At 58.6% G+C, this 26,440-nt stretch overlaps 2 protein-coding genes and 2 long non-coding RNA genes across 6 annotated transcripts; 2 read left to right on the top strand and 2 right to left on the bottom strand.

Moving 5' to 3' along the window:
* The first annotated feature begins 2,447 nt into the window (after positions 1 to 2,447).
* LOC135313197 (uncharacterized) lies at positions 2,448 to 6,517 on the top strand. Its single transcript, XR_010372826.1, has 2 exons — positions 2,448 to 2,607; positions 5,166 to 6,517. It is a non-coding gene; the product is annotated as an uncharacterized LOC135313197 (long non-coding RNA).
* A 1,282-nt stretch (positions 6,518 to 7,799) lies between these two features.
* Positions 7,800 to 21,425, bottom strand: RBPMS (RNA binding protein, mRNA processing factor). Its single transcript, XM_064450652.1, has 9 exons — positions 21,277 to 21,425; positions 14,485 to 14,562; positions 13,918 to 13,956; positions 13,714 to 13,776; positions 12,823 to 12,973; positions 11,779 to 11,909; positions 9,910 to 9,979; positions 8,561 to 8,666; positions 7,800 to 7,851 (listed from the first exon to the last, which is right to left on the bottom strand). The coding sequence occupies exons 1-7, from the start codon at positions 21,337 to 21,339 to the stop codon at positions 9,917 to 9,919; spliced, it is 588 nt and encodes a 195-aa protein (XP_064306722.1). The 5' UTR covers positions 21,340 to 21,425; the 3' UTR covers positions 7,800 to 7,851; positions 8,561 to 8,666; positions 9,910 to 9,916.
* Positions 17,525 to 23,989, top strand: LOC135313196 (uncharacterized). Of its 3 annotated transcripts, none has more exons than XR_010372823.1 (3): positions 17,525 to 20,782; positions 22,423 to 22,992; positions 23,494 to 23,989. It is a non-coding gene; the product is annotated as an uncharacterized LOC135313196 (long non-coding RNA). The 3 variants fall into 3 exon arrangements; XR_010372825.1 differs by having other exon boundaries at positions 17,529 to 20,492; positions 22,492 to 22,992; XR_010372824.1 differs by having other exon boundaries at positions 17,529 to 20,782; positions 22,492 to 22,992.
* On the bottom strand, positions 23,989 to 26,379 carry DCTN6 (dynactin subunit 6). Its single transcript, XM_064450653.1, has 7 exons — positions 26,279 to 26,379; positions 26,014 to 26,078; positions 25,813 to 25,918; positions 25,109 to 25,197; positions 24,857 to 24,904; positions 24,437 to 24,579; positions 23,989 to 24,327 (listed from the first exon to the last, which is right to left on the bottom strand). Exons 1-7 carry the CDS (start codon positions 26,299 to 26,301, stop codon positions 24,229 to 24,231), a joined length of 573 nt encoding a protein of 190 aa, XP_064306723.1. The 5' UTR covers positions 26,302 to 26,379; the 3' UTR covers positions 23,989 to 24,228.
* Between the last annotated feature and the right edge of the window lie 61 nt (positions 26,380 to 26,440).

Genomic DNA, 26,440 nt, shown 5'->3' with positions numbered 1-26,440 from the left:
TTAGAGGTGGCGTGGAATATAGACAAGGAGTCGTAAAGAAAACAAGTTCAGAAAATAAGCACGAGCTCCTCTTTTTCTGTGGGTTTCAGGAGCTGGGTTTTGCTTCTCTATCAAAGATGCTCCCAGCAGTCCTTACGGGGTTTTTCCAAGACCTCTGAAAGATCAAATGGTGCAACTTGAGAATGTCTCGGACTGTATCAACGGGAGTCTGTTTGGTGAAATCATTTTAGTACCACTCCAGTCCACTTCAGTCTCTTCACAGCGTAATGTCCAAGTCAGGCTTTTTGCTGAAGTTCAGCGTAAGAGTTCACAGCTGTTAAAAACTTAAACCTACTTCATCTTGCTCCAGGGTGTTCTCATGTATTCTGCGTCTGGCAAGACGGTTCGCCTGGTGGCCAAAACCATCATGCCCTCAGCTCGCTTTCTTTGGCAAAATCCTTCTTCCCTCAGTCTGGCAGTGCAAAGGGCTGCTGAGAAGCATCGTGTTCTCTCCTGGGGACCATGGGCCTATTACCTCATTTTTCTCTTCCTTCCCTGGAAGCGTCTGCTGCTAACCAGGAAGGTAAAGGGACTCGAGCTGTCCGTGACAAAGACAGAACATAGAATAGAATATTTCAGCTGGAAGGGACCTACAGTGAGCATCTAGTCCATGGCAGGCACCTTCGTCTCATGCGTTTCAAGAAGGCTCCTCAGCAAACCCATCTCAATGCGGTCTTTACCTGTCCCTGCCAGGTGAGGACTTGCCTCTTCCACTCTCCTGAGGCTCCTCAGGTGATGCATGTCCCGTCCAGCAAGGCCATTGTTCCCTGAGCTGCAGGGTTCGGTGCGTGGATCCTGGCGGAGCTCTTACTTGACCCTTTCTAACCCTCTGGCGCAATGGAGGATTCTTCTGATGCAGCATCCTTCTCTTCTTCCCCTGCCATATCAGCCAGGAGCAGAGGCATTCAGCTCCCACCCCCTGTGATGCTGATGGACATACAGACAGGGCCCTGGGGAAAAGGAGGATGCTCTTTCTTGATGATGGGAGCTCTCCAAGACGTATCTCGGCTGTCCACATCATCCTTTCGCTTGCACAATTGCATCTTGAGCCTGGGCAGTATCTGCAGCAGTCGCTGGAGCTATTCCCAAGAGAAAACAGCTCTTTTGAGGTCTGCAAGCAGAGACGTGCACTCAGTGCTCTTTCACTCTCAATATCACACTAGTCCATCTTGTTGGGAGAGAGGTGTGCCGATTGCACCACGATGAAACTGGAGGAGGAGGAAGCCGATGGGGTAAGCTGGGTTGTGTTGCTGATAGCTCTTCCTCTCTAGCCAGGCATTACTGGTCTAGGAATTACTTCTGAAAAGGCATCCTCCTAGGGCATCCAGTAGCAAGGTCAGCACACCTGTCTGTGGGGATCAGGGGTTGCACTGGCCCTCCAGGAGGAGCTCGTATATGTCAACCAGACCTTTTCTTTCATCTGGTCGTACCCAAAAAAATAAAAGCACTGTTGTTTTGGGTTTTTTTTTTTAAGGTACAAGTTGAATAGACCAGGGGTGTCACACCCCTAAACATGGAGCTCTACTGGCTTCTCTCCTAAAAGTTGCTCTAACTGAAGAGTTATTCTACCCCCTCCTCCGTTATGATGATCATTCTGGAAGGGGGTGGAAAGCAGCAGAATTTCGTATGGTTGAATGAGAAAACTGACATAAGGCGGTGTGTACCAGAGCTAATCTATAATTCATCATGATCATTCAAGGCTTTTAGAGAGCAGGGGAGAGAGAGGCAAGGGAGCCCTGACAAATGGTGTAAAGACCCTGCACGTGGATGTAGCCAGCGAGGGCTGTCACTTCCGATGAGCACGGGTGGGCGGTGCAGGGCCACCAGGGAGAGCTGGGCTCCCGGTACCTGCGGATGAGGAGGGGCTCCATTTGCGGATGACTAGAAGCAACTATGGTACTGACATCTCATTATTTCCAGCTTTGTTGCTCGCTTTCCGGTCGCTGCTAATGTACCAGGCCCAAATTCCTTTGTGTGTTACTGGCCTGGGGGCCTCTGGCAGCTACCGCATCTGGGGGAGGACGTCCAGTAGGGTTGAGTGCTTGCTGTTGACTGGTTAAGACTGGCAAGGCTAACCACTAACAGCCATCAAGGAGAGGAGAGCTCGGATCCCAGTCTGCTGGTATTGGCTTTCTACTGCTGGCAAAGTCAGGGATACAGCTGGATTGTTGAGGCCTGCTGCTGAGTTGCCAGCAAGAGAGGGATCAGCTGGAAAACAGCATTCCTGGCCGCCTCAGGTAGCTGGCATTGCTATAGCACTGCCCAGCCTGGCTCTAGGGGCACTTGGAAAAGGCAGCGCCACACCAGCTGGGAGCCCTGGGCCAGCATTTTGCTGTAACGCAGAAGGCCAGGTGGTTTGGGGCTCCATCTCCTCCCAGCAAAGAGAGGGTCTGCTTCTGTCCTCTAGCTCCATAGGTGCGTTCCTAACTGCGTCTGTCCTGTCCTGCGCAGGCTCTCTGGACACATCCCTGTAAAGCAGATAAGGAAGAATGGCAGTTCCCTAGAAGAGGGGGCTTGTCCGGATGCAGCAGGGCTCTCGGCAGGAAGGTGGCTTCTCCGTCGTGCTGGGTATTGCATAGCTGTAGCTGCTGTCTTCCGAATGAGGCAAATGCAGCCTGTGCCGCTCCGGCAAGCGCCAGCGGAGCAAGGGAAGCTCTTGGCTCTGTGCTCAGCACTGGGGAGGTCACAGCTGGAAACTGTGTCCAGTTTGGGTACCCCCCTTCATTCAGGAGGGATGCGGGGATGCTGGGGAGGGTCTGGTTGGGGCTCCTGGGCTGGTCAGAGCTGGGGACAGAGGGCTTGGGAGGAGAGCTGGTGTGGTGAAGAGGCGACTGGGGGTGTATCTAATCCCAGGTACAGCGATGTGAAGGGCAATTAGGAAGACGATGTGGGCAAACTCTTTTTGGCAGCCATGGCAGATGACATAATAGGGGAAAGTGAGAAGTTTGGCTTGGATATTAGGAAGAAAAAGCTAGTGGAGAGGTGTGTCCATGGATGTTTCAAGCATCACCCAGACAAGACCAGGCTGCCCAGTTCTCTTGTAGGCTACAGTCCTGTTGCAAAAGGGAGGTTGGATCGGAGGCCTCCTGTGGCCCCTTCTACCCACGCGCTCCTGTGGGTCCGAGCCCCGGTTCCTTCGGTGCTGCCTGGCTTGCTGTAAGAGCAGTTCTCCTTGTTTCTCGCCAGCTTGCTTTCTGCTGCTTTGGTTTGTGTGTGCGGCGGCCTCCGTGTTACCCAGCAGCCCAGAAAAAACCAGCTGTGACTTGAAAGCCCATCAGCGCTTCTGTGGTTGGGACCCACGTGTTGCCCTCCACCAGCCCTCGTGGGTTGGACGTTGTGCAGAGTGCAAGCACAGCGGGGGAAAATGATGGTTAAGGCAGGAGGTTGTCCTTCCATTAAGTTAATTTTTTGACTATACCTGCAATTCTGGGCTTACATCCAAGGCCTGAAGTACTCGTGCAATTTCTTCCTGCCTCCATCAGTTACGTTGTATTCTCTATTCCCTCCTGAGCTAGTTATTAATTATGGAGACTGCAGAGATGAAGTCCAGACTCTGCTAATGGTTGACTTCCTTGTGTTTTAGAAGAAGCATTTCAGGGATCTGCTAATGGTGTTTCTTAGCTTTGCTTTTTTTAAGCTCCGCTGTCATCTTGGTTTCTAGCCTGAGCGCGGCAGCGAGGTGGATAACGGTGTTTAAATGTTGGTTGAAGCCTGGCTCCCCGGGCAGCCTGCTGGTGCAGGGCATGCATCTGTGGCACCCTGCTCACATCCCTCGGTTGAAATGCCTCCCCTCTGCAGGCACTGCCTGGCCTGGGGACGGCTGCCCTGCCTCTGGGCTGTAGGCACAGCCCCCAGGGCAAACTTCGGGCTTTTAGATGTGCTGTGCAATCCCTTGTGTGCAGTTATCCCCGTCCTTCCCAGGGCGGCAGGACGGCCAGTGCTCGAGCTGCGTGCTTTCCCAGGTGCGTGGGGCCTTTTCATACTGGCAGGGAGCAAAGAGCAGCCTTGCCTGGCGGCATTCAGGCAGCGCGGTGACCCTTGCTGAGTGCTGCCTCTCAATTTCACCAAGCCTCGAGGATCAGGGAGCAAATGCTCGGTGAGTGCTGTGCCCTTGCCCTGGCCCCAACTGTCCTTACAAAGCCACCTCTTCCCTCTTAGCCAGCAGCTTCCCTTCCAGCCTGTGTCTCAGCCTCTAAAGCTGCCTGGCCAAACGCAGTGCTATCTGATTTTTCCTCTCCTGGCCTCGTTATTCCTTCTGCCCCTCTTCGAGGGGGCGTGCAGGAGCGGGTGCTGGGCTCAGTCCTCCTCCCTGCCCTGTCGGGGCTGCGGGGGCTGCTGTCAGCCTCGGCGCCAGCTCCGTCTGCCCTTTGCTCTCGCTGCCCCGGCTGGCTTGTCTCCGCTCCTGCAGCAAGATCCCCTAGTCCCTGCCACTACTGCCTGATTGCCCTCGTTACTGCCTGCCCCTGTGTACAATCCCCTGGGAGATACAGCTCTCCTCCTCCTGTCTTGTCCCGTTCCTCCGCTGCTCGGTTGTGTCTGTCTGATGTCGGGAGTTAGCGCTGTGTTTTTCTCCGCAGACCCTGCCAGCCTGTTCCCTGCATCCAGCCTTGGGGCAGCAAACCTCTGCACAGGGATGCCTAGGAAGGAGCTGCTCACATGCCCCCCGCCCCGAGCTTAGCCTTGGTGTTAGGGGGACGGGGAGAGAAAGACTTGGGGAAAGTGGAAACAATGAGAGTGAGAGATTTTCTTATTTTGGTTTTTCCAGCTCTGCCCGTTCATACCACCCGGGACTTATCCCTGGTATCGGATGCCCAACACTGGCCTGGGAGTCCCTGGTCCCATTTTGCAATCTCCCAGTGTCAGCCAGCAGCTCGGGCCTTCCTGTAAGTGCCCCGACGGTCACGGGGAAGGAATGTTCCCCTGGCCGCATGGGGAAAGGTCACCACGGGCAAAGGGGATGCTGGGGCCTGGCGAGCAGCTTGCCGCTCCCGCCCCTCGCTGATGAGAGCAATGCCAATCAGCACGGAGCTGAAAACGTTTAGGCTTACAGGGGAAGTGTTTTAAAAAAAAAAAAAAGTAGTTCAAGAAGTTAAGTATTTTCAGCAAGGCCCCGCTTCCTTTCACAGGGCAGATCTCAGAGCAGATGCTGTGCCCAGGCAAAGTCCAGGAGGATGCGTGTGTGTTTCATCACTTTCTTAGCTGGAGGAAGTTTGCTGTTGAGTTGGCTCCCAAAAGCATCTGCGTGCGTCGCTGAAGCGGTGCCTGGGACAGCGATGTCGGCCAGTTACCGTCGCTCGGAATAGCAGCTGGGCTGAGCAGTCTGTTTGCGTTGCGCTCGCGGCTTGTCGCGCTCTTCCCTTCCTACCCTGGGCCTGCCAACAAACCTCTCCCCCGACTGCAAGTCGGAAAGAAAGCTGTGACTTGCAGCGGCCGCGGGGGGATTAGCATCCAACATTAAGGGCTTAGCTCCCTGCTCATCCCTGCCAGCCGGGGGTTTCAAGTAACACCACCATGCCTTTTTCTTCCGCCCGTGACAGTTCGTAGCCCGATTTAATGATGTCCCTTTACACACCACTCTCTGGGCTGCATTCGCTAAGCTGAAGCTTGCTGCTGGTACTTTATTTTCAGAGTCTGGCCTGTTGGCTGAGGCTCCTGGGGACGCTGGTCACGTTTATCAGGGCGGGGGCGGAGCGGAGGAAGGAGGAAGAATTTCTAGGTTGGGCTTATGAACCAAGGTTTTCAAAATTCTCAGCGTGTTAAAAAAAAAATAATAATCTGGCCCTTCGTCTCTAGGTTACGTTTGCCTCTGCTGTGGCTGAGCTCATGGAAAATCGCAGCTTAGCTCCTGTGCTCAGTGCCAAGATTAGTAGGTTTAGAAACTAACCGATAACATCTTTGTAAACTTGGAGTCATTTCTTTTAAAAGCCTGTTGATCCTTCCAGCCTGGATTTTGGAGCTTTCCTAGAGACCCAAGTGAACCAGGCGGGACGACGGTATCTGCCCCTGAAAGATCACCGTGTCCCTCAGGAGCGTTGCCTTCAAATACCCCGAGGGAGGAAGGAGGCCGCTGTTCCCCGAAGCCCCAAAGGGCGTGTGTTGGAATCCTCCTCCGTGTTCCCAACCCGATACACAGCACACAATGACGCTCGGTGCGTAACTTACAATAATCACTGGTTTTATTTTTAAAAAATTACAATAGAAAAGTACCTTTAAACATATTTCCAAAAGCGGAGTAGACAATGTGGAAGCTTCTCTCCTCTCCACAAGACAAAGTACAGGAAATGGTTTGCTAAAAGAGTTAGTCCGTCGCTTGGAAACGCTGGTATCGTTCCTTTTAGAGCTGCTCAGAGGTTTGTCTTGGAATTGATTTCTTCTCACGTTGTCTTTATCAATCCCACTTTTTACAGAAGACCCCAACGGGACGGTTTCCCATCGCACCATCTCCCCTCCCGCCCCACCCCGGCTCCGGCAGCCGAAATCTCAGCCATCTTATTTTGGCCCACCCACAGAATAAAAGGAAGGAGGAAGAAAAAGGTTATGATGTTTAACCATGCCACGGTGAAGCCCGGGCAGCAACTGAGCTCGGTGTACTCTGAAGCAGGGATGGGGTCGGGGGGTAAAAGGCAATGAAAGGAGAAGTTTTGCACCTCTCTTTTGCGAAGAACTGAAATCTGTTTGAGGTTTTGCTTTGCTTTGCTTTGCTTTGCTCTTTCTTTTTCCAAATTCCTCCTGGAGCAAGGAGAAGGAGAGACTAGTACGTCCAACACTCTTTGCTGGTACGTTATCTCTTTAAAGATACTGCCCCGAGGGTGTTAGCAGCCTCCCTTCTTGTCTTTGCACATGGAAACGTGGAAATGCTACAGAGCGAGCTGCCGGACCGGCATAACCTTGACACTAAAACCCCAGTTCAGCCCAGCGCTTTGGCATAACGTTAGGCACGTGTTTAAGCCCGTCGGCTCGCTCAGGGCTCGCGCCCAACCTCGAGTAAGCTGGCGAACCGAGGGTTTACTGGGTTTTTTTTCTTCCTCATACAGCAGTTTACATTGCCCTTAACAGCTTCAAGCAGTCATGGCAGGAGGAGGAGGCAAAATGTCACCTTGCTACATGTGCGGGCTGTTTCTGCCCATCCCTGATCCGAGCTGTTGTACCATGCCAAAGCTTTGCACAGCAAGCTGTTAACATAGCCCTAAGGTTTTGGGTTTTTTAAAAAAAAAAAAAAAAATCACCATAAGAAAGTTTCTGATTGTCCTGCCTGGTTGTCGTTTGGTACAACTGGGAAGAAAACGGTAATACTGTCAGTGGCCGCAGACGTCCTGCCAACACAGCCGGAGCACGGTTCCTGCCGAACCCGCATCGCGCGTGTCGACGTCTGCACGCGCGTGAACATCGTGCCTTCAACATGCAGCTGGCGGGGCGGGGGATGGAGGCTCTCAGTTACAGGCATTCGAAAGTCAAGCACAAAGCCCGTGGTCTGACCCAGTGTAAGATTGTCCTATTTAGGAGGTTTGGTACAAAAATACTTGCTCTCGTTTTGCCTTTTTCTTCTTTTTTTTTTTTTTTTTTTTTGTAGTCTGCTTTCCTATGGTTCTGTTTGAAAAGACTTTTCAAACGCTACAGCGATGCCTGTCAAACCATGCTTTCAGAAGTAACACACTCTTTCTTACAAATATACAGTGTAAAAGAGGAAAATATTATTACTAGGTATGCTTTTCGTTTTTCTTCTAGGAGAGCAGATGTGTGATAGAGGCTGTGGGAAAGTCTTGGAGGAATCCAAACTTGTGTGAAGGTTTTTTTTTTTAATTTTTTTCAAGCCTGTAACAGAGAGAGGTGTTAAAAAAAAAAAAAGGGGGGGGGGGGGAAATAAAGCAGCCGCAATCTTGGGCTGAGGCAAAGCGGAAAAGGGGCTGCGGTTAATCTCGCTGCCTTCGTGGGGAAGCTCCCGTGCCGCAGCCTGGGGGCGAGGAAAGGAGAGCAGCCCACACCGGGACCGCGCTCCAAGGACAGTAGTTTCATCGGGGAAAGGGCAGGGTGGGAAACGCCCGCGGGGAGAGCCGGGCAGATGGGAAGGCCCCCACTGGTCCCAGTTTGCTCCTCCCAGTGGCTGTAGCCCCTGAGGCTTTAACTGATGAGGCACCAGCTGGGAAGCCGAGAGTTAAGTTTGAGCTGAATTTTGCACTTAAGAGGAATTCAGTCTTTGTTGATCCAAGGCAGGAAGCTAGGACGCAGCGAGATGAGATTACTGGGGGTAATTCAAAGCCGAGAGGCATTCCTCGGCTCTCGAAACTCTCGCCCCAGATAACAGCGATAAAGGCGGGAATGGCAGAGCCGTGGCTCAGTGCTGGAGGCACCGTGCCGTAGCAGCGATGCCACCCTGCGGGGCTGGATCCGAGGCGTGCCCGTCTCGCTGCCCCTCGCGGGCGTCCCGCCAGCTTCCTCGTCCCTCTACCCACTCCCCAAAGCAGCAAAGCCCAAGGGAGCGTGTCCCCCCCTCGTGCAGCCGGGCGCCGCGCTGCAGCCTTACCAGCACACTGTGGTTTTGCGGAGAGCACGCCAACCCAGTAGCCGCCTTGGAAGACTCCACTAATACCCACAAGACTGACTGTAGGCCACCATCACACACCTGAGACCTGGGAGAGGACACAGCGGAGGGTTAGGGACGCTGGCAGGGGCAGCCGGCAGCCAGGGGCTGGGCTTGGCGTGCTGCTGGGAGAGGTTATTTTGTGGTGGCTGGGGTCGGCGCTTCCCAAGGGGCCGGTTTACAGCTTAACCCTGCTCTGGTGGGCTCCGCTCGACAGATACAAGGAGGACAAAGGTGGGAGAGACAGAGTGGCAACAAAACCCTTCGATGGGCTCTGCTGTAGTCCTTCCTGGCTGGAGGAGCCTGGCAGGGAGCCGGGAGGTCCCCAACCCTCCTGGCCAGGCTCAGCCCACCCTCGCAGCCTACTGTGGCTACCAGGGTTGCTACAGGCAGGTGGATTTGCTCCAAGGGCTTCATCTCCTCTTCCCAAATAAGACTCTGCTTATATTTTAGCTGGAAACATTGGCACGCTCCATATTTTGGAAGAACCACTGGTTCCCAAAGCGTCGTCGCTCCCTATTTTTGTCTGCTGGGCCTAAAATAGCCAGTAAATGCTTTTCAGATCCAACTCTCGGCTCGGCTGCAGCCACGACCCGTCCTCCTGCCTTCCCCGGGTGCGCGAGCCTTGCGGCCATGGCACAGGGCTGCGGGGGCCGGGCGGACGGGCAGAGCAGCGGCACGGAAACACGCGCAGCCGAGGCCGGAGCCTCGCCGCTTCGTTGGATCCCCTGGGATTTCTCTGCAGATGGGTGCGACGCGGCGCAGAGGCTTCGGGGCAGGCGGTGGCAGCCGGGATGGTCGGGGCAAGCTGGGATCATGCCACGCTTCTCCTTTCGGCAGCCCCGCCACCCCGGGCTGCTAGGAGAGTTTACGTTAGGGTTTAATGAGATGTTTGCCTTGCACTGGGAGGCGGAGGTTGCCTTCAGCCGGGCATCCCTGCTGCCGCCTTCATCTGCAGGGCCGGGCCATCGCTACGTGTCCTGGGCACGCAGCCGCCGCTGCTGCGAGGTCACGGGCCGGCGACCTGCCTTTCCGTCCTCCCCAGGGTTATCTGGGACAGCGTTTGGGTGGAGAGTGGCAGAGACATCCCTGGGGGCAAGGAGGGCGCCTGGACCTACGCTGCCTGCCAGAAAGTGGCCTCGCCAGCACGGGCGTAGGGTCTGGCCACCCACCCTGAGTTGCCAGAGACCCCGAGAGTCGCGGCGGGGGGAGTTCAGGGTAGGGGTGGAGGTGGCCCCCAGCCGACCCCCGCCCCCGGCGCAGGAGGATGGCAGCGGGGAAGCGGCACGCACCTGGCATTCAGCAGAACTGACGGGACTTCCAGCCCTGAGAACCAGCCTCGGAGGGAGGGAGCCAGCGCATCTGCAAAGACAAGAAGGGCACGGGGTGAGGGGGGTGGTGGCTGCGCGCCCTGGCAAGAGCTGGCTGCCTCTGGGCTCCCCTTTGCCGGCCTTCCGCAGGCACAGGGTGGAGGAAGGTGGAAATGCAAACAGTACAGCCACCCCAGCCCTGGTTCGATGGTGACACCGGCTGGGTCCGAGCGCAGCCCCCGGCATCGCTGCTCGCAGCAGGGCCGAACCGGGACGGCAGCATCGCAGTCTCACGGACCAGGAGGTGGGTTCATCCCTTCTCAACACCCACAAAGCCCACATAAGACGGGCTGGGGGGAAACGTCAAGACGCCAAAACCCAGCGGCTCTCGCCGCCCGTCCCTGGACGCTCGATGCTCTGCCGGGTAGCGGCACGTCGGCCCTGCTGTCCTGAGAGTCACCATCCCACCGGTCTGCAGGACCCAGCGGGGAGCTCACCCTGCAGCGACAGCTCCAGTAAGGTGGTGGCACCCCTCTCCAGCACCCCCCACCAAACCCACAATGCTGGCAGCCGTGTGGGGGGACAGGGAAGGTGCCACCGCCACACTGGCTCTATAACCACAGTGGATAGTATTTCTTCTAAGAGTGCCTAAACATCAGGTCTCGGCCTGGGTTTTCCCAGGGCGGGGGACCTTGGAGCCTCCTTACGCCTCCATTTCCACTGCCGGCCATTTCCCCAGCCTCCCGAGCAGCGCAGGTGCTGCCTGTTAGCGGTTATTTGACAAAGCAAGTATGTAGCTGCAATAATATTTACCACCGCTCTTCTATAAACAGCAGGGCCCGAAAAGCCAGAGTTTCATCCAAAGGCTGCGGCTGGTTTGTACGCCGAGTGCTTTTCCTCACCCTCCCGCTCAAACCAGCCCCCAGCTGCCTCCAGCTCCCAGCAACAGCGGCTCCAGATAACCCGGCTCAGTCCCGGCAGGCCGGGGCCAAAAGCCTTTCAGATGCAGTTTATCCAGTAAAATCTGTTTCTGTGTGTTCGTTTCCTCCTGCTCACCGCCAAGCCGGAGCCAGCGGCAAGGAGCGAAAGCTGGGGTGGTGTCCGGCACGGCTGCTGGAGAGGCAGCTGCCTGTCTCCCCTCCTACGGCGGGGGTCTCTTCCCGGCATCCCCACGATGCCGCTGCTGGAAACATCCCGAAGGCTGGCACTGCAAAGAAATCCTCCGCCACCTCCATTTCCACTTCTTCTCTTCTTTTCCCCGCTCCTTTCTCAGGGCGGGTGGTTAATTTTTAACAGCCGCGTGCTGCCGTCAGGGGCCACCGGCGGTGACAGCCAGCAGAAAAGCGCTTGTGGCAAGAGAGAGCCTCGTCAATAAAAGATGGGTCTTCCATTTGCGCTTCACTTGCCCTCTCCTCCCCGTCAGAGTCACTTTGCTTCACACTCCGTGTCTGGCAAGCTGCATCCCAGCGACGCTCGAGGGGTGGCTGGGGGCTCGGGAGCCCCCATCTTGTGCCGCGCCGGCAGCGAGACGGGTCGCTCTGTGCTGGGAGCGATGGGGATGGTCCAGCCCCGGCGAGCATCCTCCTTCCCTCCCTCCCTCCCTCCCCGCCTGCCCCTGGCGCGGGCGAGAGCAAAGGTAGGAAGGCAGAGAGAGGTGTTTGGGGAGAGGCAGGCGGTGCTGCCCGCTGCCAGCGCTCAGCTCGGTTTGGGTGCCATCCCTAAATCTCTGGGTTGGGGGGGCAGTGCCTGTTAGCTGGGCAGAGGTTAGTGGTGCGGCGAGCACCGAGGGGAAGGGGGGGTCCGGGGCGGGTGGGAGGGTGAGAGCAGTGGTGGCGGATGGGTCTGAATTACCTGGGCGTGCAGCGAAGCGGGATAGGTGAAAGCAGGAGGAGGTAGAGCAGGTGCTAACTCCGCTGGGTACAGAGGGTACGGCCCCCACACTTCAGGGCTACTGGGGTAAAGTGCAGGCACTGTGAGCTCATCTGCAAGAAAAGAAGAAGGACAGTTAACGGCGACCGACGGGCCGTGGCCCCCACAACACCACACGCCGGTCAACAGCACCGCCGGTCCTTCCTTCTCCCCCCGAAGCAGGCGGGAGCAGGAGCGGAGGCTCCCCCGGAGAAGCATGGCGTGCCGGTGCCGCCGGTGAGAGCCAACCTGCAAAGCCTACGCCGAATTCACCCGCTGGGAAAACGCGGAGCTCGGCTGGCGGCAGGCGATGCCGTGGGGCTGGGTGCGTCGCTGGGGGGGCCGGGCTGGGCCCGGGTCTCTGAGAGGTTTCATTACCCCAGAGATCTGGTGCAAAGGAGAGTGTGCGGCTCACGGCCGCGCGCAGCAGCGAGGCGAGGAACCGGCGTCCGCGTGAGAAACCCTCTTCCAGTAATAGAAACGGGTATGGCGCGTTCATGGCAAGACATCGCCGAGGTCTCCGCTGAGACCCCCCCAGCCACAACTCAGAAGCTCCCCGGTGCAGTGAAGCAGCACCGCGGGCTTTTTCCGCTCCCGCGCACCGTGCCGAGCCGGCGCTCGCCTGCCCCCGGGTCCTCTCCAGCGCCGGCAACCACCTACGGGGACCTGCGGCCACCGGCCAGCGCGTGCCACCGCGCTTGCAGCAGCCAGGCGCTGCTGCTTCCAACCGGACCTGGCGTTCCCCATCGCTACCCCTTCCCGCAGCACCCCTGCTCCCTCCAGCATCCTGCGCCGGGGGCCCAGCATCGCTACATCCACCTGTGAGCTTTGCACATCGAATTGCCTGAATAAGGTGTTTTCCCCAGGCAAATGAGGATGGGGGCGACTCCCGGCGCTTGCCACCCCCAAACGTGCCGGCACTACTGCGGTGCCAGGTAGGGGGGGACCACGCAGGGCTCCCTTGGGAGACTCATAGCCGGTACTTACAGGGCTCCCGGGCAATGAACTGAGGTACGGCGGTGGGGAGAGGCGTGCTGGGGTTGGGGGTGCCCACCAGCTTGCTCTTGGCCATCTTGGTGTTCGCCTTGGCGAACTCCAGCCGCAGCGTCTGGGGTATCTCGGGGTCGAAGCGGATGCCCTGCGGGAGGGAAGGAGGCACGGCGGGTGGGCGAGCACAGCCATGTGCCAGCCCCGCAGCAAAAATAACTCCCAATTATTTATTTTTTTTTCCCCAACTTCCAGCCTTGAAATGAGCTAATTTGCCGGGCCCCGAGGCGGCTCGCATTCCTCCGGCATCTTTAGCATCGGCACCATATTTGGCAGTTGGCATCCCGCGCAGCCAGAGCTCTTATCCAGAGGGATTAGCGGAGCCAAAAAAAAAGTTTTACGTTATAAATGAAGACAAGGGAAAAAAAAAAAAAAAACCAAACCAAAAGCCGGGGAGGAATTGGAGAACTAGCTCCATGCGGTTCTCCCCATGACTGTTTTCAGGAGGTTAATTCCGCAGAGGTAGGAGGGAGCTGCTAAAGGAAACCGAAATTTGCTTTTTCTTTTGCAGCTTTAGCTGGGATTTTTCCCACTGAAGAAACAGGAGAGGCTGGGAAAGACATCTCTCACTGACTCCTGTCTAAGGCTCTAATCCTTAGGGTTCAAGCCCTCCCAGATGGCCCTGGGAAAGGCGAGAGGGATCAGCCGCTCGGGAGGGAGGATGCAGATGGGAAGCAGCCGATGGGGATCAGCTGGAGGGATGGGGATGCGGTGGGATGCCGGCGTGGGAGACGCACGTCCCCGGGACAGAGGAATTCAGAGAATATCTGGGGACAGGTAAATGAGGGGGAAAAAGATCCCGAAAAAAATGGAGCGGCTGGGCGCACTCACGTTCAGCGCGTTCTTCGCTGCCTCTGCCTCGGAGCGGCTGTCGAAGCTGACGAAGCCCACGGGCTGCGAGGAAGGAGAGGAGACACCATCAGTCCAGCTGGCGGGGAGCAGAGAGGGGATCCCCCTGGGCCCCAGGGACCGGCAGTGCCAAGGGAGGGTGGGAGCATGGCGTGGGATGCTCACCCCGTTTTGAGCGGCTCCTACCTGCTTGGAGGTGAGTTTGATGAGAGACCCTTCGTACCCCTGCAAAAAAAGAATAAAAAAAGGTATTTGGCAGAGATCCCCGTGTTTCAGCTGCCCCTTGGAGGGGGAAACCTCCCACATCCATCACCCAGCAGCCCTACAGCTCGGGGGGACCTTAGCAAGGCTCAGCATCGGCACAGGGACCCGCTGCCGTTGGATTTTTGTAGGGATGCTGATGCCTGATAATATTATCCTTCGTGTTTGAAAAGAGCCAGTGTCTGAGCTGCAGGTCTGGCAGGGTGAAGAGGCTGGAGAGCTCTGCAGCCAGGGCTCTTCTGCTGCTAAATGGGGTTCACGTCAACGTGCAATTAAAACCCTGGTGCAAGCAAAGCACCCCATGCCATTTTCCTATGGTTTATTGGGGTAAAAAGGCACAGAAACTTATTTCTGTGAATAAAATGACCAAATTAGACTTTTTGGAGGGAAACCAGCAGGCTCTCAGATCCCACCAAGTTAGTGGGGCCACGGGGATGGGGCAGGGGGCCAGGCCCGTGCTTCCAGCCCCCCTCTCCCCTCCCAGTCCGGTACCTTAAAGGGCCTGAAGAGCAGGTAAAGTTCCCTGGGCTTGATGTCCAGAGGCAACCCGCTGACGAAGAGCGTCCTCACCTAGAAAAGAAGACAGGAGGTTCTTGGGGACCCTCCCTCATCCCTAACTTGGGGATACCCCACGCATCCTGCAGCCTTAGGTGGTGGCGTGCCAGAGGGACGATGCCAGCCCGAGGGAAACCTCGTGGGCAGCCAAGCGCCTTAAGCCACACTTGGGGAATGCGGCATTTTTGGGAGGGGTGTCCCCATGCTCCGGGTGACTGCGAAGCAAGATGCTAAGACACCATGGAAAGGTCACCAAGACCTGTCGTCCTGGCACCGAGCGCCCTCCGGGTCAAAAAGGCTGCCAGCATCCCAGCACCTTCCTACCCGGCTCTGGCAAACAGGATCTCTCCTGGCATCCCCAGCAGAGCCCTTACTCTGCAGACAATGCCTATTGTCTCTCTTTAATTGCCGCAGCTCATTAAGGACCGGGAGAAGCAAACCCCAACTTTTCCTCCTGGAGGAATGACCCTGTTTTGGAGTGGGCTGGTTTTAAGCAGCCTGTCCCCGATTTATAAGTCACCTTTCTAAGGGGTTTTGAGTCTTTCTGAGTGGATCTAATGTTCGCCATGGTGCAACATCCTCAAAGCTGGGGCAGCTCACAGAAACCCTGCTTCCACCGACCCCGAGGGGAGCTAAGGGGCTCCTTGGGGGACGGGCATACCCCACACCTGGGCAACACTCATGCCAGGATGGTTTTGCTTTACAGCCAGCTCATAACTGGGGGGAGTGGTGTGGGGCAGGAGACCAACAGCTGGGTCTGCTGCTGGTCCCACCCCCCACATCCCCAAAATCTCATCCAAACTCTTTGGTGACCAATACTGGGGGGCCCACAGGAACCCTGGGCTGACGATGATGGCCCCAACTGGCCCCACCTGGACCCTCCCACCCACACATCCTGCCCACAGCCCCAAGGCTGTATTTAGGCTCAGACCTTGCTGGGTGAAAAGCTGCTGGCTTAGGCTCAGCCCTGCTGTGTGCCCATGGATGGGTCTGACCCTGGCTGCCATCTCCCACCAGCTGTGCTCTTGCTGGGGCACCCAGAGACGGTGCCTGTGTCGGTGGGGTCCCTGCCTTGCTGTCTCCCTTGGCTCTGGGCTTGCTTGTGAGCTCTTGCTCACCCACAGCATCTTACTGGCAGGTAATCTGGAAGTTCTGATGGCTGCAGATTTTTTTTTCGAGCACCCAAATGCTTTGTGAGAGCTGGTCCGGAGGGGCTAGCTCAATGTCACCCACCCCTGGGTGCCAAGCTGCCAGATTTGGGCTGAAGGCTGGGGAAACCTTGATTTATGTATTTTTAAAAAATTTTTTTTTTTTGGCCAGGCACCCTGCCCGCCCCGTTCCCTGGGACAGAGACATGTGAAACAGCCAGAAACAGCCAACCCAGGCCTATTCTTCTGCTGACATTTCTTCTTTCTCTTGCAGATAAGCTATCTGCCCCATCTCCCAGCCTGGGAGCAGCAAACATTCCTGCTTTGTGTAACAAAACCTCTGGCTGACCTATATCTATTAAATAACAAAAGGTACTCGGGGCCTTTTGCATATAGCCCTTTTGTCAACAGCCCAGTGATACCCATCGCCGCCGGTACCCACCGCTGGGTGCATGGGGGCTGCCAGAAAACAAGCCAGCCGTGAAAGTACAGCCATCCCGTGCTTGACTGCTCTTGGAAGTCCTGCTCCAGCCAGGAAAGGATGCTCAGGGCCTTGCCCAGAGGGATGCTGGATGGGAGCATGTCCTCAGCCCTTCCTGAGCCAGGGCTGCAGTTACGCACAGCCCAGTTGCCTGTCCCCTCTACTGGGACCATCTATGGTGGGATGGAAGCTCCCCACCCAGGCATCTTGGGGGACCCCCGGCATCTTGGGGGACCCCTGCCACCTTTCTGCTTATCTTCTGAGGTCAGAGGGTGATGGAGCATCCCAAGGCGTTCATTGCTGTTGCACCGATGGAGGCACTGCCCAGATTCCTCCTGGCAGGGGCTGGGGAGGGATTCATCCAGAGGAGCTCCCCATGTGTCCATGAAATTCAGTGTAAAGAAGGCAAATTTATCCTTTCCTAGGGAAGAAAATTTTCCCCTTCAGGCAGGTCCAGCGTGGTTGCTATCCAGGGAATCGGCTCACCGGACACATCCACCCTCCCAGCTGTGCTTGCCTCCTGAGGAGGAGGCCGAGCATCCCTGCGTGGTCCCCCTTATCTGCATCATCCCTCAAGCCTCTTGGTTCCCCCCCCCCCCCCCCCCCCCCCCGGCACGCTGGCCTCTCCTCTCCCGGGGGAGCTGCGTGAAACCAGAGGCGTCAGAGCCGGCTCCGGGGGGAGAACCCGCCGCCAATTTGCCGCGTCCCTGAAATCCAAACCCCTACGAGCCCAGCTCGTCAGATCATTTAGCCCCATAGCCATGCGGCAGAGAGATGGGAGAGATAAAAGACCCTGAAAAACCCTCTGAAATTCAGCCTTGCAAAGGAAGGGCTTCTCTTCGGTAATGACTTGTTTTCTTTGAAAGTTCAAACGTAGGTCGGCCAACTTTTAAACTGTAAAATTATACAGCGGCGAGCGGGAGAGGGAGAAGGGCTCCGAAGGATTCCCCCAGCTGGTTTCCAGCCCCGAAAGGATGTTTGGGGGCCGGAGGGGAGGACGGAGGAGGTATGAGGTCGTGGGTGCTCCCCACCTGCACCCTGCAAAAGGGTGCCGGGGGGCCTGCTGTACCCCGCCACAGGGATGTTTGGGTAGGTCCTACATAAACAGCATCCTTTCGCCGGGCTGGATAACAAGCAGGTGGGAGGGTTTGGGATGTGTTAAAATGAGGTGGGACTGGCAGAGAAAGGGAGCGTCCTCGGGAATAATTCCCGTCGGGCTGGACGGATATCCTTCTGCCAAGGGAAAGATTTTAGGCGGAAATATTACTCCTGCCCTTAAATGGAAGAGGAGCTTCAGCCTGCAGGGAGCAGCTCCAGGCCTTCCTGTGCTGGAGATCCCAGGAGCTCAGCCTCCATCCTCTACCAGAAATGCTCCCTGGGCAAAATCCTGCCCTGAGGGGGAAAAAAAAGCCTTATCAGAGAAATTGCTGGCCATCAGGCAGGTATATGCTCTTCCAGAGGGAAAAATGACTCCTTTGTGATGGTGGATCAGGCGAGACACGTGCTCCCAAATGTCTGGTGGGACGGGGCCAGACCTACAGCTCCTGAGCAAGGATTAGCGAAGGGCGCTCAACCATGGCAGCCCCAACTGTTTCCTTTCAATTCTGCTGCGCAGACATTTTTCAGAGTTTCTTCTTGGAGCAGCATTTCTCCATCTCTCCTTGCAACAATTTGGGGTGAAACCAAAGGTTTCTGCCAGGTCAGAAGTGCCGACGTTTGCTGTGGGAAGCCGCTGGCCATGGGTGCGGGACCTCGCAGCTGAACACCTTGATGTCCTTCAGCGGTCATGACAGCTATGGGACCGCAGGAGGAACACACAAAGTCCCCTTTTCACACTCCTCCTCTGCTCCTGTCGCTGTGCCCCACAGCTCCCAGATTTGCCAGGGCCGCTGGAGCCCACCTCTGCCACCTCATTCCTGGTTTGTCCCTCCTGAGTTTTATCATCCCTGCAGAAAGTCTCCTGGCCTCTGCTACTCTCCTCTCTCTAGGAAGCCATCTCCATCCCACTTCTGGCACATCCCTCTCACCTCCACTCCTCTGCATCCCACCATCACCTTCTGCTCTCCCCAAAATACCACGGCCCATCTGGGGCCAATTTAAGGGACGCTGGAGAGGGCCTGGGTGGAGGGGTTGCTGGGACGGTCAGGGCTGAGGACGCACGAGGAGGGGCAGGGACCTGGGCCAAGAGGTGGCTGGGGTCTCTAGACCACAACTCATGGATGATCCCAGCATGGAGAGGTCCATGGTGGAGCACCGGTAGCCAGCCTCCTCCTCTTCCTCACATGAAGCCACAAGCCAGGTTCACCTCCTGAAGGTAAGCAGGCACCAGAGAGGCAGTCACCTGCCTTGGACACCCCCCCCCTCAGATGCCGGGTGCCCCACGGGGTGCCGGGCGCCCCGAGGGATGCTGGGTGCCCTTCTGGCATGGTCATGGTCCCCTGCCCCTGTGCAAACCACCCCTGGTAAACGTTAACAGGCCAGGGGCCAGAGGGGAGAGGCAGAAAGCGTCCGGGTGATTCATTCACGAGGCATTTAATCGCCTCCTTCAACCCCAGCTCTCTGTCCACCACCTTTCAGCGGGGGCTCGCTTTAATTCTCCACCAGCCGATTAGCCGCTTGACTGCCCGCCGCCGGGGAGGCACCGCCGGGCAGCCGGACCCCGGTGGGAGCGGGAAGGCGATGGCACGGGGCTGCGATCGAGACGTAAAACAGGGCAAGCAGAGCTTCCCCCCGCCTCCCCAGCAAAGCGGGGTGCTGCCTCCCCCACGGCGGGGTGCATTCCAGCCCCGCGGGGATTAGTCCTTGCGTAAATACTGTCTCTGTTAATGGAGCGTCCTCCTCGGCTGGGTTTAGATTCCCGGGCTGTGTGTACGCACGCCATCAACCCCCAACATAAACAAGGCTGAGGCTGAGGGATGCTGGCTCCTCCGCTCCGGGGATGCGGGAGGACCGGGCTCAGCCTCCGGCCCCGCCACCCGTAGCTGTTTTTCCGGACCGGCAGCCAAACGTCGCCGGACGGGAGGAGAGGAGCAGCCCTTGGGGAAGAGCAAGTCCGGAGCTGCCGGGGCTGGAACGAGGAAGCGGTGGAGGAAAAGCCAACGAAAAGCCAAGGGAGCCGATGGGGGGGTGGCAACAGAGCGGAGGAGTGGTGGGCACGGGTGGGGGCTTGTTCCCAAAGCCTCCAGACCAGGCGCTTCGGGGAGGAAAGCAAGCAGGAGCATAGTGGGGGATGCAACAGAGGGGCCACAGGGGCAAACCTTATCCAACCACTGGGCACCTTCCCCCCTGAAACTGTCCCTGGGGTCCTCTCTCCACACCCCGGTCCCCCAGGATGAGGGATCTGGCATGGGATGGGGACGAGGGCCACGAGTCTGGCTCTCCGGAGCTGCTCTGCTACCAAATAAGGCCTCCGTCAAGCCTTTTACATGCTGTTCTCACCCGGCCGGAGTGACGTGACCTCCTTTCCAAATTGCTCTGCTCCTACCCACCAGGGTCCTGTGGGGGGATCCCATCCCACCAGGGGGTCCCTCTCGGGGGGGAGGCAAGAGGGATGGGGAGGCTGCCCCAGGGTGTCAGGAGCAGGCAGCAGGACCCTTGCCAGCCCGGGGACGAGGCAGGAGAAGGGAAGCCGAAATGGGGGCTTGTTCCACCTCTCAGCGCCCTGATCAATCTCCCTGGATGGGTGCTGCCTGTCCCTCTTGGTTTTTTTGAGGGGGGATAAGGCTGGAAGGCAAGCCCTAGGGAGGGGAGAGGTTTGCAGGGCGCAGTGGCTGGGCAGCCCCACTTCCCTTTCACTTAAGCAAATACTCAACAGCACCGGCTCTTCCAGCCAGAGCTGGGAAAAACTAGCGCAGGGAAAATACCTGCCTGGCACCAGAGGAGCCCAGCTTGCAAGCACGAGCAGCCATTGCCCTCCTAACATGTTCCCAGCATGGCGGGGGACCCTGGCACCTTGCAGCCATCCCCTCCAGGGACTCCTCACGTCCAGTATCCCCCCCGGGGCAGGGCTGCATGGCAAGGTCAGGGGGTCCCCAAGGGCCAGCAGTGCGATGGCCGGCCCCTCGCCCCCCAGATCCAGCTGCCCTTCACCGGTGCGGTTCATGCCACACCGTTGGGAGAGACAACAGGCCTCCATGGACATCTCCCACCACCACGCCTGTCCGAGCCACATCGCCGCATCACCCACAAGGACCCGGCAGCATCGTCCGCCCTGCACCCGGTGAGGCCGCCAGTGGCAAAATGCCCCATTATTGGAGCTCTTTGGGAAACTTTGGTAAGTTTCAGGCTGGAACCGCCTCTGGAATAAGAAAATCAAGGTAGGTGACAGCAGGCAAGCGGCTCTGCAGTGCGTGTCAGTGTTACCTATCAACCTGAGACCGCACCGAAAAGCCGGTGGGGACATGCCGGAGCAGCCCAGCAGGTGAAAGGCGAGGAGGAGATCCTATCTGCCCGCCTTCACCCTCCCAAAGTCCAAATTCCCATCTCAAGGTCACGGGCAAAACCAGGAACTTCGTAGTTGCAACGGAGAAAACCCGCTCTCTCGTCCCCGTGGCGGGGCGTGGGGTTTGTCTTCCTTGGGGATGAGCGTGTTTCGTACAGCTTTGGGGTGAGACCCACTGGGAGAGAGGCGCGAAGGCAGCTGGATGCGAGGTCCCCAGCGTCCGTCACCCCACAAACCACCCCGGCAGCGCCGAGCACCGGCCCCGGGGGCTGGGGGTGAGGCCGGTTTTGCCCCCCCGCCGCCCCCCCCCCGCCCCTCCGCCACCCCGGGGAGCTGCATGTCTTGAGTGGGGGGTCCCCTGCGCTGCGCCCCGAGCTTTTCCCCAGGGAGGTGGAGGGGTGTTGGCGGGCAGAGCCGGGGGGATGCGCTGCCCGCCCTCCCGCGTCCCCCCGCCCCAAATCAGCCGCGGGTATCTGGGGTCGGGGAAGCGGACGGGACCCCCCGACGCGGATCCACCACCCGCGTGGGGTGCGTGGGCACCCGCGGAGCGCAGCCCCCGGGGATGGCGGGTGGGGAGCGGGGTGCCGGACCCCTCCCGTCCGCCCCCCAAACCCCATTCCCCCCCCCCCCCCACCCCCCCCGCCCCGCTCCCCCGATACCTCCTCCTCGGGCAGGCCGGTGTCGGCGGGGCCGCCCTCCCGGTCGGCGGGGAGGCTGCTCATGGTGCCAGGTCCGGCCAGGCTCCTCGTCCCGCCGGCGGCAGCCGCGTCCGGGGCGGGCGGTGCTGAAGGCTGGCCGGCGGCGGGGCGCGGGGGGGCCGGGGCGGGGCGGCGGGAGCGGGGGAGGGCCGCGGCGGGAGGGGGCGGGGGGCGCGGGGTGATGGAGGGGCGCGGTGGGGCGGAGGAGGGCGGGGGGCCACGGGCAGGGGGTATGGGAATGAGTCGCGTGATGCAGGGCTGGGGACAGGGGACAGAGGCTGGGGACGTGGGACACGGTGCCGGGGACACAGTGCCGGGGACATGGGACACAGGGTTGGGGACACGGGACACAGGGTTGGGGACACGGGGCACAGGGTTGGGGACACAGGGCTGGGGATGTGGGACACAGTGCCGGGGACATGGGACACAGGGTTGGGGACATGGGACACAGGTTGGGGACACAGGGCTGGGGATGTGGGACACAGGGCTGGGGACATGGGGCACAGGGTTGGGGACACGGGACACAGGCTGGGGACACAGGGCTGGGGATATGGGACACAGTGCCGGGGACACGGGACACAGGGTTGGCGAGACAGGACCCGATGCTGGGGACATGTGACAGAGGCTGGGGACGTGGGACACAGTCCGAGGGACTTGGGACAGCAGCTGGGGACAATGGACACAGGGTTGGGGCTACAGGATGCAAGGCTGGGGATACTGGACACGAGGCTGGGGACACAGGACAGAGGCTGGGGACATGGGACACAGTCCCGGGGACATGGGACACAGGGTTGGGGACACAGTGCCAGGGACTTGGCTGCAGCAGTGGGGCAGAGGAGGGGACAGTGCTGGGGACATGGGGCATAGGAAGGGGGGTGCAGGGGCTGGGCTGGCCGTGGGACAGGGAGCAGGGCGCTGGGGGCTGGCCGTGGTGGGAGGGAGGTGACATTAGCACAGGGGGCCCCGCTGCGGTGTGCCAGCCCTGCCTCATTGCCCCAGCCAGCCCCACCTGGGGTCCGGCCGCCCATGCCCCCTCCCCGCCTGATCCCAGGGCTGCATTTAGGCTCCCATCCTGCTCCCTACTTAGGCTGGGCTTTTTGTCTTTAGGTAAGCCTGGGCTGGACCTTGCACCCTGCTTACTTGATTTTAAATCTTGTCTTTTTGGGTTGACCCCAGCCCTGCCACATCCCCACAGATGGGACTGTGGTCCTGCAGGGCGGCCCTTGGCTCTGGAGCAGCGGGATGGACACCCTCGGGGTGAGAATGAGTTGACCGTGTCCAGAGCAGACGCTGCCCGCGCACAATACGCAGGGACCAGAGGTGACGCCGCTGAGGACATCCTGCTGATGGCTGAGGGCTTGTACCGAATGGGCGTTTAAGGTCACGGCTCGCCTTTCCGCGACTCAGAGGCCAAAACAGACCCGCAGGCAGCTGCCCGCACGTCCTGCCGGCTGCCCGGACAGACTCAGCCCTGCCACCGATGTTTTCCAGCCTTCCCGCGGCGGTGATTTACAGAGCAGAACCTCTCGTGCTGGGAGGGAGATGGAAACGAGCCGTGCCAGCTGGATTTGGGGGAGCGGGAAGTGTCTGGTGACGAGGGCACACGGCCCCAGAGGGAATCTAAAGCATGGGGAGCGATCCCGTTACCCAAATCTGCTGGACCCTCTTGCTTTTGGGGTAAATTCCCAGCCAAATATTGCCTTATCTTTCAGCAGGGGGAGAAGCAGGAGAGAAGTTTCACCTCCCGTTGTTTTCCCCCTCCATGGGCATCACCACAAAAAGCTTGGCTCGGGTGGGTTGGAGAGGCGGCAGCGGCAGCCGGGACAATATTCGCAGCCCTTATTTGGACTCGGCTTTGGGGAAGAGCTGCGGTTTCCTGGCAGTGCTGGACCCCAGGTTGGAACCACAAAGCCAAAAAAAGTGGTGGGATTTTGATTTTTTTTCTGGTTTTTTGGTACCCCTGTAACTCAGGGATTAAAATCCAATCGGCTCTGGTGGGCGCTGCGCCGCTTTTGTGCCTCGGTCTGTCCCAGCTGAAACCAAAAACCTGATCCAAAATTTTGGGAGCAAAACCTGGTCTCAAATCAGAACCACCCCCCCCGTCCAGCAGCGCGGCGGGTACGTGGGGTTGGCCTGCAGGAGGTTGCTGATGCTCCCTCCTCTCTCCATTTCCTACAGGAATTTATGCTCCAACATCCATTTCCTTCTGTGCTGAGACAAAACGTCAGGCTGTGTCGTTCAAAGATAGAAGGGGAAGTTGTGAACAACATCCCTGGGGAATTTCGGGGGCCAGCTGGGAAGCGCGGACGTGTCCAAAGCTCACCGGAAGAACGGCTGACGAGCGGAGGAGCTTCAGCTCCGCTCTGGACCCTCCGGGAGGGAAGCCGGGCTGGAGGCAGCCCCCGGGGGATGGGGAGAGAGAGCGGCCCCGGCCCCGGAGCCTTTCCCACCCCGCGATCCGCATGGATTTGGGGCTGCGAGGCCAGGCCACCCCTCTCTCCGAGGAGCCCGGCTCTCCCCCGGCGTGGGCCCATCTCCCTCTGCCGGCAGGCCGGGGAAGGAGCAGGAGCGGGGCGGCGACGCCCGGGGTGTCCCCGAGGGATCCGTCCGGAGGCGAGTGGAAAGCGGTGGCAGCGAAGTCCGTACTTGTAGGACCAGGACTACAAGTATCTCTGTATGACAGGCGTCATTTTATTCCCAAAACAAAGCACGTACGACAGAATTAGCGCATGAGAGAGCCCACAGCTCCAAGGCCCGTCCGAGATGCTCGGCGGAATATAAATAACACAAATAAGCAAGAATTTTTTTAAAGATGGAATGCGGGAGGTGGAAACCGGCTGCTTCTCGGGGCTGTGTAGTGCTTCGCAGGACCCGGACGAACCGACCCCGGCAGCCACCGGCAGCAGAAGGCGCTCAGCTCTTCACAGGAGTGGATGTGGCTTTTGTGGTCTTCTTCAGGTGATGGTAGTTCGGCAAGATCTTCATCAGAAAATCCAGCTGCAGCGTCTGGGGCTGGAAACAGAGGCAGGGGAGGTCAGGCTGCGGCCCCGCCGCCACCGCCGGGACAGCCCGCGGAGGACAGCAGGGTGACGGTGTGTCACCCCCACGTGTCACAACCCACCTGCGGCCGCTCAGTCTGGACGCGGCGGAGGCAGTCGGCCCCGTAGATGACGGTGTTTTCGGGGATCACCTCGTAGGTGTTGATGTTACAGCAGGCCCCAATGATGCAGCCGCTCGTCAGGATCACGTTCCTGCCGACAAACGCTGTCAGAGAGAGAGAGGAATTGCTGTGAGAGTCGTGCCCATGGCGCGGTTAAACCCTGCGCTGCCAAACATCAACATCACAGGCTGCTCGGTGCCAGCCCAGCCCAGTTCCCACCAAGGCAGTAACACGCGTGGGTTCTGTGTGAAAATCACAGCTTCGGGACGAGCTGTAGTTTGACCTCAGCTACAGCAAGACAACTCCACGGAATCCTCTGCTCTTCCCAGCGCCTACAAGGGCAAAACCTCACAAGGGCCAAGACGATAAGCCGAGACTTACCTTTGGATTCGATGACGTTGTTATCTCCCACCTTCATTGCTTGGGAATCTACAGGTCCGTGTTAAAAAAAAATGTAAAATGTTTTGCTTTTGCTGCCAAAGGTAAAACCCAACGCCATTTTCAAACCCACCCCCCACACCTTACATAGCCCTGTGCTGTTTAAACCTCGACAGAGCCCACATGTGCTTCCCCTTGTACCGACCCGAAAGCGCTGTGTATCAGCCGTTCCGCCTCCCTCCGCAGCAAGGATACAACACCCAACTTCAAAAACATTGTTGGTGCCAATAACCATTGGTTTGGGCTCCACCTCTTCAGTTTCTGGCGTAATATTTTCTGGATACCTGCATGACAGATGGAACACATTTCAAGTTTTGAGATCACAGAGATACTGCGCTGTTTGGCAGCTCAATTTTGTCAGCGGCTGAAGTCACGCATATCCCATCCAGTGCAGCTAGGCTGCCAGGGTTTGGAGGCCGCTCGCTCTTGCACAGGGTCTCCCATTCTCTGGATTAGGATCCTTCTCCTCTGTCAGATGGAGAAGGATTCACAGAGGGAAGACACCTCCCCTAGTGCCACACGCACACATAAAAGCACACAAGTTCGTGGTTTTTTTTTCTTAATTCTACCTCCCCAGAGTTTTTAAGCTAACGCTCCTTGAGGAGCTGTGAGCACAAGCTCACGTTTGACAAGACTTGATTTGTCAAGTCTTTGACAGTTTGATATGGGATCTGTGTTTAGATATCTCAGAACACACTCATCCTCTGCAAAACCCAGCCCGGGACCACGACGGGATCCCAGACAAACCCTCTCCTGGTCCGGCTTGGCTCCAAGGGACGCCGTTCACAGCAACACTGTGCTGGGAGGGTTAGCGGCATCGGCTCCCCCGAAACGAGACGCCGGGCTGGGGAACGACCCCCTTGGGGAGCCCGGTACGCACCGCCCGGCCTCCTACTGACCCATTTATGATGAGCGCCTGCTCTTCGATCAGGTTGCCTTCCCCGATGATGATCGGCCCCGCTTCGGCGATGATCCGGGCTTTGGGGTGGATCACGGTCCTGGGTCCTGCCGAGGAACAGCCCTGCGTCAGTCAGTCAGTCAGTCAGAGTCAGTCAGTCTGTCAGCCCAGGGCAGCACCCTCGGGGACGGGCGGGCCTTACCGATGGTCACATCCCCGCGGATGTCGCTCTCCACGCACACCACGGCCCCCGGCGCGATCTTCACGCTGCGGGAACGGAGAGATGGGGGGGGTGGGAATCTGTGAGGGGAACCGCTGGGGCGGGAGGGGGGAGCCCTTCCCGGGGGCGGGAGGGGGACACACACCGCGGCGGGGAGCGGGCAGAAGTGAGGGGAGGGAGAAGCGGCGGGAAAGCGGCCCCGCCACGTCCCGATGCGTGTATTTGGGGGGGGGGCACCGGGACTCACCTCTTCTGCCCCTTCTCCGCCATGACAGCGCTGCCTCCCCCGGGCGGGGCGGGGCCGAGCGGGGCGGGGCCGGGCCCAGAGCGCCTGCGCGGGGCGGGGCCCGGGGAGTTTTGTCCCCGGGCGGCCGCCGTCTTCCTTCCCCCCGCGCGCCTCCTCTCTCAG

This window comes from Phalacrocorax carbo, chromosome 4 (assembly GCF_963921805.1).
Source record: "Phalacrocorax carbo chromosome 4, bPhaCar2.1, whole genome shotgun sequence".
In the NCBI taxonomy this organism is placed as follows: domain Eukaryota; kingdom Metazoa; phylum Chordata; class Aves; order Suliformes; family Phalacrocoracidae; genus Phalacrocorax; species Phalacrocorax carbo.
This window is presented reverse-complemented; position numbering and strand designations above follow the sequence as displayed.